Consider the following 14,912-nt stretch of genomic DNA (forward strand, 5'->3'; position numbering starts at 1 on the left):
TGTGTAGAATATATATGTTGTAATGGCAGCCCCATCTGGTTGAGCAATTATGCAACTGCAGCTCAGGGTGAAAGTGATAAAGGTCCTCTGTAGAGGTTTATTACCACATAAGGTCACTATGAGTGCTGTAGGAAATATTTTGAAATTATGGCAAGGGTAAAACTGGGAAACTAATCAATTTCACCATGGAAGTTACCCAGTAATTATATTATATTTCACCATGTTTACATATTATATATTATGTTGTGTATGCACACCCTGCACAGGCTAAATATATGACACATTGCTGTGTTATTATTATTATTACTACTACTACTACTATTATTATTATATACATATACTGTTGCTGTCATTACTATTATTACTATATACTGTGATATACTACTATTATTATTATTATTATTATTATTATACTGGCCATTAGCTCCATTACTAACCATTTCAATCAATTTAGTACAGTGGTGTTCTTTACCTTTCACAGATCATAGTTCAATGAGGATAATTCACTCGTTTTTCATTAAAAAAAAATGCATGTTAAAAGGTTTTTTTTTTATGTACATTGGAAAGACCTGCATATAAAATACAATAATTTTATATTAATCAGATTTTTTTTTTCAAAACAGGAGGGTTAAAGGGAGCATTTTACCTGCATGGTTTGATTGGCATACCAGAAAACCAATATTCTAATAATATACTTTGATTAACATCTCCAACCATGTAAGTACAATTCTTTCCAGCTCTTTGGATAGAATACTAACAAGGGAAATTGTTATAGTTATTAATACTATTTAGGTTGGCAGCTATTTTTTTCTGGGCCACAAACACCCTCAGTGATTCAGGATCAAACCCTACTGTCCATAGTCTCCTTTCTCTCTTTATCTTTCAATCTGTTTCACTCATTAGCTTTTATTAGACTGACATTTGCCAGGGACAATAGGTCTGACTGCCATTTCGATTTAGTTTTGCCCTTTGATAGCATCTTCATAAATTATTAATTATTCAGGGATTATCTGCCATAATTACCTCTTTACCCTTTGATCTTGAAAACTCAGTCTGTAAGTTAATGTTGTACCTGCACACATGGAACAAAAAAATAGTAAATGCAGTTAAATAAAAGTAAATCATAATACTTTATGTGTAAGTGTAAGTATGTCTTGTGAAAAAAATGAGCTGTCAGCTTAGATTATAAAAAGCTCTATTTAGATAATGTGCCTGTCCGTCAGAAATTGTGGTCCAATGTAAAACAGGCCCTGAGGGTGTGTAATGAGTTGGCATTATTCATGTGTTCCACTATTTGCTGGCACAGTCTGCCAAGCAATGTCTCTGTCACAAAGGCAGTTTTACATGAATCAGTAGCTCATATTTTGCAGTGTGGACCTTTTTATGGCTTCGATTAGCTATGATTTACATAATTTAAATAAGAAGAATATACAGTCATGGAAAAAATTATTAGACCACCCCTTTTCTTCAATTTCTTGTTCATTTTAATGCCTGGTGTAAAATATAGCTCATAAGAGTTTAATTTAAGAGTTGATATCTAGACATTTTCCATGGTTTTCTTGATAATAACCAAAATCATGATTAAAAAAACATGGACAATGTCTAGATATCAACTCTTAAATTAAACTGTTATGAGCTATTTTTTTTGTTGTTGTTATTGTTATATTTGTCCAAACAAATTGTAGCTTTAGTTGTACCAGGTATTAAAATGAACAAGACATTGAAGAAAACAAGGGTGGTTTAATACTTTTTTCCATTAATGTATTTTTGGTTATTTTGTGTCTGTTTTGATCATTTTTACTTTTATTTTTGGTCATTTTGTGTCTTTTTTGATCATTTCTACGTTTATTTTTGGTCATTATGTACCTTTTTTTGGTCATCAACTATTATTATTAGTTATTATTATTATTTATTATTCAACTTAATCTTGTATCATATTCTTCGTAATCATTTGAGGTTTTTCCCTAAAGATATGTATTTTATTTGCATTTTCGTTGTATCCGGCAAGGTCGTTTCTCATTTCTCATTCTGGTTCATCAAATACTCCAAAGGTTGACAGAAACAGAGGCATAGTGATGGCTGGACCAAACGTCTCTCCTACTGTACTACGACGCAGTGTGCGTAAAAACGCACCGTTTACGTCAAGCTCACCGTTTTCATCAGCTTTACTATATCGGAAATCAATGGTCAAATTTCAAAGTAAAAGCAGCAAAGCTGAGTTTTACGGCTAGGAATGCGCAGCCTAAAGAGATTTTAGCTATAATATAATATAATAGCCTATAGACGTATTTGGGTGTATTAATTTATTTCACACTATTTCAAAAGAGCGTTGTCATGGCTTTATGCCGCAGGTTAAGCCGGAAGTTGTTTTATATTTGTTCCAACTTGACTTTTATTTTCCTCCTCGGCTCGGCGGCTCCGGCTCCGTGTCTCCGGGATGCTGAGCAGGAGGGCGGGGCTGTTTTCGTTGCAGTGCCCTGCCGTGGAGTGATGTTGCAAGACGTACGGGACAGAACGGGCACAGAGGGAAGCAGAGCAAACGTTCACACGGTTGTTTTTTCCAATAGAATCGTTCAAATCTGTCTGTTTTAGAAGGAAAATGGATTTACTGAATAACCTAATCTAGCGTCAACAGTGTTGGAGCCGTCCGTTGCTGCCTGACACACACACGGACATCTTGTTTCTCTCAAATCGGGATACCGGAGTGTAGAGACATATTTTTCTTCATTTCGGACCCGGTTTCAGGTTGTAGTGGAGCTCTGCACGGCTCATCATGGCGTGGCCCTGTATCAGCAGGGCGTGCTGCATGGCCCGCTTCTGGAACCAGCTGGACAAGGCTGACATTGCGGTGCCTTTGGTCTTCACCAAGTACACGGACGTCTCTGAGATGCAGCACATCCAGCTGCAGCCGCCGCTCCACCCTCCCCAGGCCCGGGTCGCCATAGAAACGCAGCCGTCTCGCGCAGAAGCCCGCGCCGCCAAAGGTGCACGGGGCCCGCGCAGGTGCGTCTCCGAAGAGCGCGTGTGCAGCTCGGTGATGCGCGAGGACTTTAAGCACTGGAAAGTGAGACCGGAACCGAGCTGTAAACCCAAGAACGAGTACCACGGACCGGAGACGCCGTTCAACAGCGAGACCCAGTACCAGAAGGACTTCAAACCCTGGCCCATCCCGAAAAGGTACGACCATCCCTGGATACCTAAACAGGCCGAGGACCGGGCTCCGGACAGGTCCAGGCACTCCAAGCAGCAGACGGAGGCGGACAGCGGAGTGGAGAAGAGCGCTATTGCAGACAAGGTGCACGAGAAAGACTTCCTGCAGGGCCAGGAGAGGAAAAAGAAGTCCAGTAAACCAGAGGGGCAGAAGAAAGTTGTCCTGAAGGTGGAAGGAGAGGGCAGAGGGAGGGCGGCGGCGGACGCTGTGAACAGGCAGATCAAAGAGGAGATCACAGCCGACAGCTCGTACAAGTGAGTCTACTGGGTATACTTCCCTCTATGAAGGGTTATAGGGGTCAAAAACTGTAAATCATACTTTTATTAGGTCACTTAATCATCAAAATTACCATCATTACCACCAATTACCTTTATAATCAGATGTTTTACATAAATGTCTATCTTAAAACACAATTCATCTGTTATCAGGTGAAAATATTTAGGGACTGTATGAAAATTATTGCAGTGGGAATCCAATCCAATCCACTTTATTTATATGGCACGATTTTGGAATAATATTTTTTACATAGCCACTAAATCGCACAAAGTGCAACTGACGAAATTAAACATCCGGTATTTCCAATATTCCAGCTATTCTTTAATGTTCAACCAAGAGCTGTCACTGTCACATTATTTGACACATTTGCATATTTTTCAAAAATCAAAAACTGTAAATCATACTTTTATTAGTTCACTTAATCATCAACATTACCATCATTACCACCAATTACCTTTATAATCAGATGTTTTACATAAATGTCTATCTTAAAACACAATTCATCTGTTATCAGGTGAAAATATTTAGGGACTGTATGAAAATTATTGCAGTGGGAATCCAATCCAATCCTCTTTATTTATATAGCATGATTTTGGAATAATATTTTTTACAAAGCCACTAAATCGCACAAAGTGCAACTGACGAAATGATAACAAATTTAAACATCCTGTATATCCAATGCTCCAGCTATTCTTTAATGTTCAACCAAGAGCTGTCACTGTCACATTATTTGCATATTGTTTTCAAAAATCAAAAACTGTAAATCATACTTTTATTAGTTCACTTAATCATCAAAATTACCATCATTACCACCAATTACCTTTATAATCAGATGTTTTACATAAATGTCTATCTTAAAACACAATTCATCTGTTATCAGGTGAAATTATTTAGGGACTGTATGAAAATGATTGCAGTGGGAATCCAATCCACTTTATTTATATAGCATGGTTTTGGAATAATATTTTTTACATAGCCACTAAATCGCACAAAGTGCAACTGACAAAATTATAACAAATTTAAACATGCTGTATATCCAATACTCCAGCTATTATTTAATGTTCAACCAAGAGCTGTCACTGTCACATTATTTGACACATTTGCATATTTTTCAAAAATCAAAAACTGTATACCGTACTTTTATTAGTTCACTTAATCATCAAAATTACCATCATTACCACCAATTACCTTTATAATCAGATGTTTTACATGTTTTACATAAATGTCTATCTTAAAACGCAATTCATCTGTTATCAGGTGAAAATATTTAGGGACTGTATGAAAATTATTACAGTGGGAATCCAATCCAATCCACTTAATTTATATGCCACGACTTTGGAATAATATTTTTTACTTTGCCACTAAATCGCACAAAGTGCAACTGACGAAATGATAACAAATTTAAACATCCTGTATATCCAATGCTCCAGCTATTCTTTAATGTTCAACCAAGAGCTGTCACTGTCACATTATTTGGCACATTTGCATATTTTTTTAATACCTAACCCTCCCCCTTTCCTGAACTCCCTTTTGCTCAGAATAATTTTCATATAGTCCCTTCCTAATTGGTGGACAACAATTTAATAAATGGGGGTTCCTTCTTGGAAGAAGATTAAAAAACGCAGTTAGGTGCTACGTTGCTGGCCTGAAAAATGTGATTTTCTTCCATGATTCAGGACTTATTTATCAAAATCACCACCAATTACCTTTATAATCAGATGTTTTACATGTTTTACATAAATGTCTATCTTAAAATGCAAGTCATCTGTTATCAGGTGAAAATATTTAGGGACTGTATGAAAATTATTGCAGTGGGAATCCAATCCAATCCACTTTATTTAGGCTATATAGCACAATTTTAGCAAACACAAGGTTTCCAAAGGGCTGCACAAAAAGATAAACACAATAAATAAATAACACAATTGATAACACAAATCGATTAATCGAACAATAATCGATCATTACCGATCACCCTCTCCCTTTCCTGAACTCCCTTTTTCCCAAAATAATTTTCATACAGTCCCTTATTAATTGGTGGACAACAGTTTAATAAATGGGGATTCCTGCTTGGAAGAAGATTAAAAAAAACAGTTAGGTGCTACGTTGCTGGCCTGAAAAATGTGATTTTCTTGATACATGATACAGCACTTATTTATTACTTACTGTAATATTAAAAGAACACTTATCACAAAATATTAAAATAAAAATGTAAATCATACTTTTATTAGTTCACTTAATTATCAAAATCACCATCATTACCACCATTTACCTTTATAATCAGAGGTATTACATAAATGTCTATCTTAAAACGCAAGTCATCTTTTATCAGGTGAAAATATTTAGGGACTGTATGAAAATTATTGCAGTGGGAATCCAATCCAATCCTCTTTATTTAGGCTATATAGCACATAATTTTCATACAGTCCCTTATTAACACCAACAACAATTTAATAAATGGGGGTTCCTGCTTGGAAGAAGATTAAAAAAAACAGTAAGATGCTATGTTGTTGGCCTGAAAAATGTGATTTTCTTCCATGATACAGCAGTTATTTATCACTTACTGTAATATTAAGAAAACACTGACTTATCACAAAATATTTGAAAGCTTGTTTTCATTAAACAAGCACCTCAGCATGTGAAAGCTTTACAGATCCGTCGGCTGTTGTTTTCCCTGCAGAGGGTAATTATATTAAAAGGAAAAGGTCAAGGTGGAGTTGACTGTTGATATTTAGGTCCATGGGGGTAATCTCTGTCCGATTATGCAATGTTCCAGAGGACGACAGGAGCTGGTGGATGGATGAGCATCAAGTCACGCACATGACAGTCACTGTACGCATGTCTCCTGGAGCTGTGCATTGATGTTATGTTATCATTTATTTACGTAATGGGGAAGGTGGCTGGTTGTGAGAGTGTGAGATGATGTGATATATGATATCCATCTCCATTAGGGCCTTGTGGTTTGTGAGTTTTTTTGTTACTGCTGCTTGGAAGCTGGATTTTCGTGGATGTTTTGGATGATACAGAAACCCTCGCTGAAGTGTGCACTCAAAAAAAAGAATACTGCATATTATTTAATTCAATCAGTGCAACATTTAATATAAAAAAATATTGAGTTGATTTGAAAGCTCTCAAATCGGTTAAACAAAACCTGAGTAATGAGTAAATTTAAGTAATATTTTCAAGTACGTCTGAATGAATTGACTTATTGGCTCAACTACCACATATATTGAGTAAATGTAACTGAAATACTATGTTAACCATATTATATGGAAAAACTGAGTAGAAATCACTAAACAACCTGAGTAAATATAATTGAAAACATTTGTAGGATATAACTGCAAATTTGCTTATGATTTATTTTAAAAAATGTGTTGTACTGACTGATTTTATACTTATTGTACACTTTTTTAAAAATACTTTATTGCAAGGCTTCTTACTTTCACAAACATAATCAGTCATTTTGTTTTCTTTACAATATTGTACCTTGCATTTTTTTTCCTTTTTTTCAAGGTATATATTCACAAAGTAAATAACAAAATATAGGGTAAACAGACAAACATATATACAAGGCAAACTGGTATTCCCCAAATGAAGATCTCCAGGAAAAAGAATAAACAACAAACTAACGACACACACACACAAAAAAAATAATAAAAAATAAAAAAAAATACTAAGATATACTAAAATAGACTAATGCATGTGAGTGTTAATGTTGTACACTTATAATTACAAATATTTAAACAATGTAATCTGTGAGTCAAATATTAATTTATTTTGAAGAAGTAAACTTCATTTATATGTGGATATTTTACACAAGGATTCCTGTTGGAGTTCTACTAATGAATTTAGATGAAGTCAACTCAAATACTCACATGATGATATTCAGTGTTTTTATTTAATATGCATACCTTTATATCACAGTCACATTTACAGGCTCCTTGAATCATTTCTTAGAGTGTGGGGAGAGGTGAGCAGCGCTATGTGAGACCAGCGAGTGCGTCTTGCAGCTGTTTGGTGCTGTGTGTGTTGTTGAGCAGTCAGCAGGGAACAGCCCCGGGCCTTTTACCCCCACATGGCTTTAAATGGCTGCACTGTGACAAGCAGAGCCCAGTCAGCTCACTGTCTTACTCTGCCAGCGGAGACTCAAAGCAGGTCAGCTGTGGGTTAATGCCATGGATAGTGTGCATACAGTATAACACACACACACACACACACACACACACACACACACACACACACACACACACACACACACACACACACACACACACACACACACACACACACACACACACACACACACACACACACACACACACACACACACACACACACACACACACACACACACACACACACACACACACACACACACAAAAAATAAATGGGTGTGAAAGCCCGTTTTGGCTTTCTTGATATCACTTTTTCTGTAGTAAGTCATTTTTACGCATAATCTCACAGGGCCATCACTGCAGTTAAAAAAGTTTACTTCAAAAATCGCTGACATTTAACATGGTTTTATTCATAATGATTTTGGTTATTATCAAGAGTGTTTCCATGACTGTAGATGAAAAAATGATTTAAAAAAAGACACAAAATGACCAAAAAAGAGACAAAATGACCAAAAATAGATGTAAAAATGATCAAAAAAGACAAAAAATCACCAAAAAATACATTAATGGAAAAAAGTATTAAACCACCCTTGTTTTCTTCAATTTCTTGTTCATTTTAAGGCCTGGTACAACTAAAGGTACATTTGTTTGTTGATGATGATTTTGTTATTATCCAGAAAACCATGGAAAATGTCTAGATATCAGCTCTTAAATTAAACTCTTATGAGCTATTTTTGTTGTTATCATTGTATTTGTCCAAACAAATGTACCTTTAGTTGTACCAGGCATTAAAATTAAAAAGAGATTGAAGAAAACAATGGTCTAGTATTTTTTTCCATGACTGTATTTTTCCAGTGATAAATCACCAGACTTTGGTTCACTGCTACACATTACATCTGACACAAACTGTTAATTTCTGGAGTCATTCAACGCCAATTTGTACAGTATGATCATTTCAGGGCTGCACAACACATCGTTTCAGCTTTGACATTGCAATTTGCGCATGTGCAATAGTCACATTGCAGGACATGCAATGTCAAGTAAGGCAAATGATCTCAAACATGTCATGCTGCAACTTTTTTCCTACATGATACAAAAGAAAAGTCTTCATCTGAGTCTGCCCGGAGGATTTAACTTGGTGGGTCAGGGACATCCCCTCTGTTTGGGAGGATCTTAAATTACACCAGATTGATGCATTTCACTTGAAAAAGTACAAAACTTTCCTCTGGGACCATACCCCACGACCTCCTGTAGGCAATTTTTTCATACTGCAGTATGTATCACAGAAATAAATAAATAAAGTATGGCATTGTCAGGTTTTTTTTTTTTTTTTTGCAATGTCATGCAGCTCTACATGATATCATCAGTGTAAGATTATAGTGTGAGATATTGACCCATGTTGTGCATTAGAAGGGGAGTGACACAAAAAGGGATTTTATTCAAAAATTAATAAAGGAAAACATAAAAATTAGGATGTATGATGATCAAAAACAAGCTAATTGAGGAAAACCTGGAATACTGAATTATGAAAATAATTTATTGCAAAGACAGAATATAAAAACTGTCGGGTCACTTTAGACCCATGTTGTGCATCAAAGGGTTAATATGTGCAGTCTGTATATCAGGGTATAGTCTTGTGGAAGAAGAAATGGCACTTTTAAAGCTGTGTATTTTAAGCAGAGTAGCAAGTGTTTTTTGTTCAACGATGTATGTGATCGTTTAATGTCAGTTTCAGACCGGCTAACTTGTAGTGGAGCATAAATGACAGACAGCTGGTGAAATCACTTGTCATGAAGCTATGGAAGCTTCATTTTAAGCTAATAACCTTAAACGCTCTGGATTGAAGGCTTCAGGACTCAGAGCTCTGTCCTGTCAGTCTGAGAAGCTGATGTTAGCTCCAGTGCACATTGTGCAACTTAGGAGACATTCAAGTTTTAAAATCATCTCTACTTTATTCCATTTATCACGTGCATTATAGTGGATCACACTTTTCCAAAGTTCAGCATTTAATTAGAGTGAAACAGGTCTGAGATCTGCTGTGATGAACAGTGGTTTTAAATTGGAGAAGAGAATTGATTAAGTGAGGCTGCTTAAGCAGGAGGTCTCTATAAATAGAAATGATAGAATGTAGTTGTCTTGGTGCTGCTACTAAGGACCAGCCGAGCACACAGTGATGATATTAATCTCCTGGAACGAAGTACAAAGTAGGCCTGTCTCGATAGAAATTTTTTTTTAGGATGATATATTTTCCCAGAAACTCACGATAAACGATAGTATTGTGGAGTATACTTTTCCACAGCAATGAATTTCTAAATCTCAAGAATATTAAACATTGGAATTGAAATGTGGAAAATAAATATTAAAACATCCTAGATAAATAAAACATAACTACATAAACTACAATCAAAACAAATAAAAGAGACTCTCGGGCTCTGTTTACAGAAATTGCACTGAGATAAATATTATATTATTGTATATTATAAATAATATATAAACAGATGTTTGAGATTTTTTTGGCAATTCCTACTGCCTGTAAAACATTTGCAGTATTACTGAAATAGCATAAAAAGTCTGTGTTATAATGCGTCCACTATAAGAGAGGCGTGGCTCCTTTAAAAGGCAGGATAGCCAGTGCTAACAGGCTAACAGTTAGCTCTGTAGCAGTACAGTGTGTATGTGCTGCAGCAACATGTGTTCAGTTAGCGACCTCCGTTTGTTTACAACAAGCACCAGACACTCTGTGCACAGTTGGTGACGCTGTTTATTTTACGCTCAGCGGCGGACATCACATGTACAGTTCGCGTGCTGGTTTGTTTACAATAAGCAGTTGTTGTGAAGCTGCTGAGCTGAACAGTGAAATCCGAAATGTTCCCATACCACACCGACTTTGGCACAAATTCCATTTATTTCACCAAACTTTCAGGAGTTGTGCAGCCATCGGAAACTTGACTTCGGTTAACACACTCACTAAGCTGGCTAGCATCCGCACTGTGTGTGTGTGTGTGTGTGTGTGTGTGTGTGTGTGTGTGTGTGTGAGCCGTGCCTCCCACAGAGAGCAGATTGAGCAACAGGAGAGGGACAGAAGCAGTGCGACTGGCAAAAATGTTGTTGGCTTATATAAACAACAATTATCGAGACCATAAAAACTATCGTGTCTATTTTTTGTATATGAACGATAAGTCGATATATTGACCATTGTGACAGCCAATGATAAACTGCATCATGTTGTTTTAAAGGGAAATTTTGTTTTGTTTTTTCAACCTGGACCCTATTTTCCCATGTTGTGTCTAGGTGACTAATGGGGACAACAATTTTTCAAATTGGCCTGGTATTATGGGAGAGAGAATGTAATGTAATTGCATGGTGAAACTTTGCACCATCACAGTGTTTGTTTTTGCAACTGATAGGCTCAGATTGTTATTATAAGTGTCTGACAACATTATGGAAAGATGGCAGAGTGTCTGCTGACAACACGGTCACCATAGTAAATGTAGACGATACACAGTCAGATCTGTCTGCAGCAGGTGAAACAGCACCATGGTTTAGGTGAATGTGCTTTGGTTTGGGTTTGTATTCTTCTCTTTGGCTGGCAGTAGTCATGCTGATCAAGATGGGGGGTTTTTTTGTTTGTTTTTTAATTAATTTAAACAAAACACAACATAAATCACCAATGGACAGTAAAAAAAAAAAAAAAAAAAGAACAACAACAACAAAATCACAAAACCAACCTAACTAAATAAATAAAACAACAATAATAAATAAGAACTTTAACACATACTGATCAAGATGTTTGCTGCAGATCCTGGTCTTTAAGCTGCAGTGTGAGCGTTGTTGTACATCTTCAGGCTGTCACAGATTTTGACACAAAGTTCCAGAGACATCAGGCAAGAACAGACAAAGGTCAAAAACCCTAAAACAGATGAGTAGTAAACAGGCGGGATACATAGCAGACATGAGCACAAACTAAGACCTAACAAACAACAAAGGCAAACTGACAGGCTTAACTACTGAGGACATAATGAGCAGATGAGCTTCAGGTGTGGCAGAATGAGCAGGAGGAGTAAATGCAGTGGGGAGGAGTTAAGAGGAGCAGGAAGCTCCCACAGAGTCCATGACACAGGCAGTCCATATTATGCAAAGATTTGAGAAGTTTGAGGCTCTCGGGTGAAAAGGACAAAATATTTTATTAGATGTGCCTTTCGTTTAGACGGCAACTGTGTTCTTGGGGCTTAAAAACACACAAAAGATAAACCACCCTCCAGAGTGGAAATCTTAAAAAACATCCACCGTTGTGTTTCAGTGTAAAGGTTGGAAACACAAAAGTGTCACGTTTCCGTAACATCCATATCCAGTCCAGGCAAACGACAACAAACATGTTGGACTATTTCCATCAGTCAGACACTCAAGTTGCCCTAGCAGCTCTGATCACTATCAGGAGTCATTTCAGCAGCTAAGCAGAATTATCACAGATAATATATCAGAACAGAGAAGGCGCATTAATTAACTAGGGCAATTATTTCATTTTCTATTCTATTTTGTGCTACTAGGAGAGAAGAGAAGTAGGAGAGAAGAGAAGCTCTTGGTGGTGTTGTGCTTCAGTACCACCTAGCCACGTAGCTGCATACTACATCGAATTTCAGACTTTTGCGTCACCGTATGTACGCAGGTTTCCTCCTTAAGACGCTCGTCTGTACGCGGAATTAAAAGTGAGAACGCAACGCCACTTTGCGTTTTCTGTCCAGATCGTCTCCATCTAAACAGGGCATATGTTTTTGCCCAAATGCACAAACATGAACCCCTGTTTTTTTTTTGTTTTTTTTCTTTTCAATAACAATAAGCTATGTTTTCTGTCGGCCAAGCACTTCTTCCCTTCAACTTTCTGTTATAATAACAATTTGAGCCTGTCAGCAGCAAAACCAAGCACATTTCGTGGAGGTATTAGTGTGCTGTTGCCCCATGCAGTTACAAAGCAGTTCGTCTTGTGGCTGCATGCTGCAGCAGTCTCTTATAATACTGGACCAGTTAAAAAAAATGTTGTCCCTAGCTGTCACCTAGACAGATAAAACCTTAGGAAAAATGGTCCAGGTTGAAAAATACTGAAATTCCCCCATAAGGAAGAGAGGACAGCATGAGGATAAAGGACATATCCATAGTTAAACACAGACATGAAGGCTGACTCTACACTGATCTCCCTCTCCTAAAGACAGAACCATGCTTTATTCTGATATAAAAAGCCCATTTTAATCTTCAGTACCATTAAGTGCACGAACAGCAGTGAGATGCAAACTGGAATTATGAGTTCTGGAGAATAAAACACATTTTGTCTTGTCAGCACTCAGAGATTTCTTTCTAATCTTGAAATAGCTTAAGTTGAAATGTGGAAAAATGGATATTGTATGTCTTTCTTGGAGAGATAAGAGAGTATAAATAGTAAAGGAACCAGCACAGACCCTTGTGTCACCCCATAATTATCCCAAAGGAGGTTGTTTTGAGACTATCAGTGCAGACCGTCTGTGTGTTGTCACACAAGTATGCAGGGAAGAAAGAAAACACACAAACCAAAACAGTGTGATTTGTTACATACAACGCGGTGGTCAAAAGAAAAAAAGAAAAGTTTCACATTTCTTTAACTTTAGTATCAGTACTGGTTTAAATTCTGTCTCAGTTGTGGCTGCAGTAGTGTGTAAGTGTACTTCTATGTAGCCAGTGAATATTCAGACTGTGTAGCAGGAAGCAACTTTCATTAGGGAGATACATTCACTGTCTATTCAAAGCCAGCCTTCCATTTCATTGTGCTGGTTTGCACCGGGCCAATTACACACACAAGTCCAGTTCCCTGAGCTCTTTTTTTTCTGATGTTTTTGTAAACTTTTATTTATCCCCAGAGAGCACAAAGGCTCTTTTTCTGCAGTGTACCTAAGAATTGCTGAAGGCAACTATAGTCCTTTTCTGCCAACCACTGTGTTAACTATGTTTTTTTTCTAGCCTGAGTTGGTGCAGCTTTTTTAACCCACAGCCTCCCAGTCACGAGCCCCATCCTCTCACCAGCAACCAACGCTGCTTTGTGTTTAAAATGTCATTTTTTTTGTATGAGAATAAGTCATGAGCCTCAAACGGCTGCTGCTGGAGTCTTTGTTAGCGTAAAACACAAAGGCTATTCTTCATCTTGTCAGCGTTATTTGTTCCATCATGCGATGTGTCTAATAAAAGACACACAAAGAGCAGATTGCGCAAAGAATTATGAAGAAAATTACAGAGGATGACAAATGAGTTTCATCTGCAACAGTAAGGCAGGTAAAGTAGGTTCATTGAGTTCAGCAAGGGAGAGAGAGGCTGAGGCATGAATCTTTTATTTTCATTTGTGTCACGTATCACAGCTTTCCACAGCAGCACGATCTCAGGAGCTTCTTCTTTTTGATTTTCTTCTTTCTTGTTTCTCACCTGGTACATTAAATCCACCCTCTCCCAGTTAAGGATGCGCCATTAACTCAAAATGAGTTTGTCTTTTATGCCACATTTACAGAAAGTCGCTTGTGGTACCAGACAGCATGCTGTAAAGAGGCCAGTGGATTCTGGTGGATTTAAAAATGATCCTCTTAGAGAGTCGGCAAAGCCTCATGTTTCTACTGACAAGCAGTGAATGCAGAAACACCCCATTCTGAAAAAAAACAAAAAAGGGCTGGTTGTTATCTCACATGTCCCCAGCGAACTCATTTGCAGTTAAACTGTGCTCGGATTTTTCTGCTCCATGAAAATAAAACCAGTGTGGTTTAGTTTAGTGTGAGATTTATTGTTGCCAAAATGTTTTACTAAAATGTCAGCTGATAGCCAGTATTCATTTGTTGCATCAATTCAGAGCCCTTCCAGCTAAAGTGACCGCTCTTATGTAACCAATCTAATCTGATTTGTCATATCTGATTACAGTTAATTCACAAGGAAATGTCTTCAGATTTGATTTTGGTTATGAATGAATTATGTAAGATACTGTAACCCAGTTAAACCTGCAGTTCTAACTCAACTCTGACCACTGTTATTAACAAAAAAACAAAAAATAAAATCAACATTTCTGTCAGGTTTTTTAAAAATATAATTTGTAATAGAAATTAGTGCAAATGTAATTACAGTCTAAACAAGAAATTATTAGAAAATTTGGATGGGAGCCACCTTCTGTGATTCAATGTAAATCCCATCCATTACTGTATAATAATAATAATAATAATAATAATAATGATAATAAACTTTATTTGTATAGCATTTTTCTTAACAAAGTTACAAAGTGCTTTACAGACAAGAGATAAAAACACAGTGGATGA

At 36.9% G+C, this 14,912-nt stretch overlaps 1 protein-coding gene across 3 annotated transcripts in view; it reads left to right on the plus strand.

The window, feature by feature from the left end:
• The first annotated feature begins 2,453 nt into the window (after positions 1–2,453).
• The window catches only part of map6a (microtubule-associated protein 6a), a 35,286-nt gene continuing 22,827 nt past the window's right edge, over positions 2,454–14,912 (plus strand). Inside the window, exon 1 of one of the 3 annotated variants that reach the window (XM_059352340.1) lies at positions 2,454–3,465. In XM_059352340.1, coding sequence (XP_059208323.1) covers positions 2,774–3,465 — 692 coding nt within the window. In that variant the 5' untranslated portion in view covers positions 2,454–2,773. The remainder of the gene's footprint in view (positions 3,466–14,912) is intronic. The other 2 variants (XM_059352341.1, XM_059352342.1) reach the window with 2 other exon arrangements.

Source organism: Centropristis striata, chromosome 15, assembly GCF_030273125.1.
Source record: "Centropristis striata isolate RG_2023a ecotype Rhode Island chromosome 15, C.striata_1.0, whole genome shotgun sequence".
NCBI classification, from domain to species: domain Eukaryota; kingdom Metazoa; phylum Chordata; class Actinopteri; order Perciformes; family Serranidae; genus Centropristis; species Centropristis striata.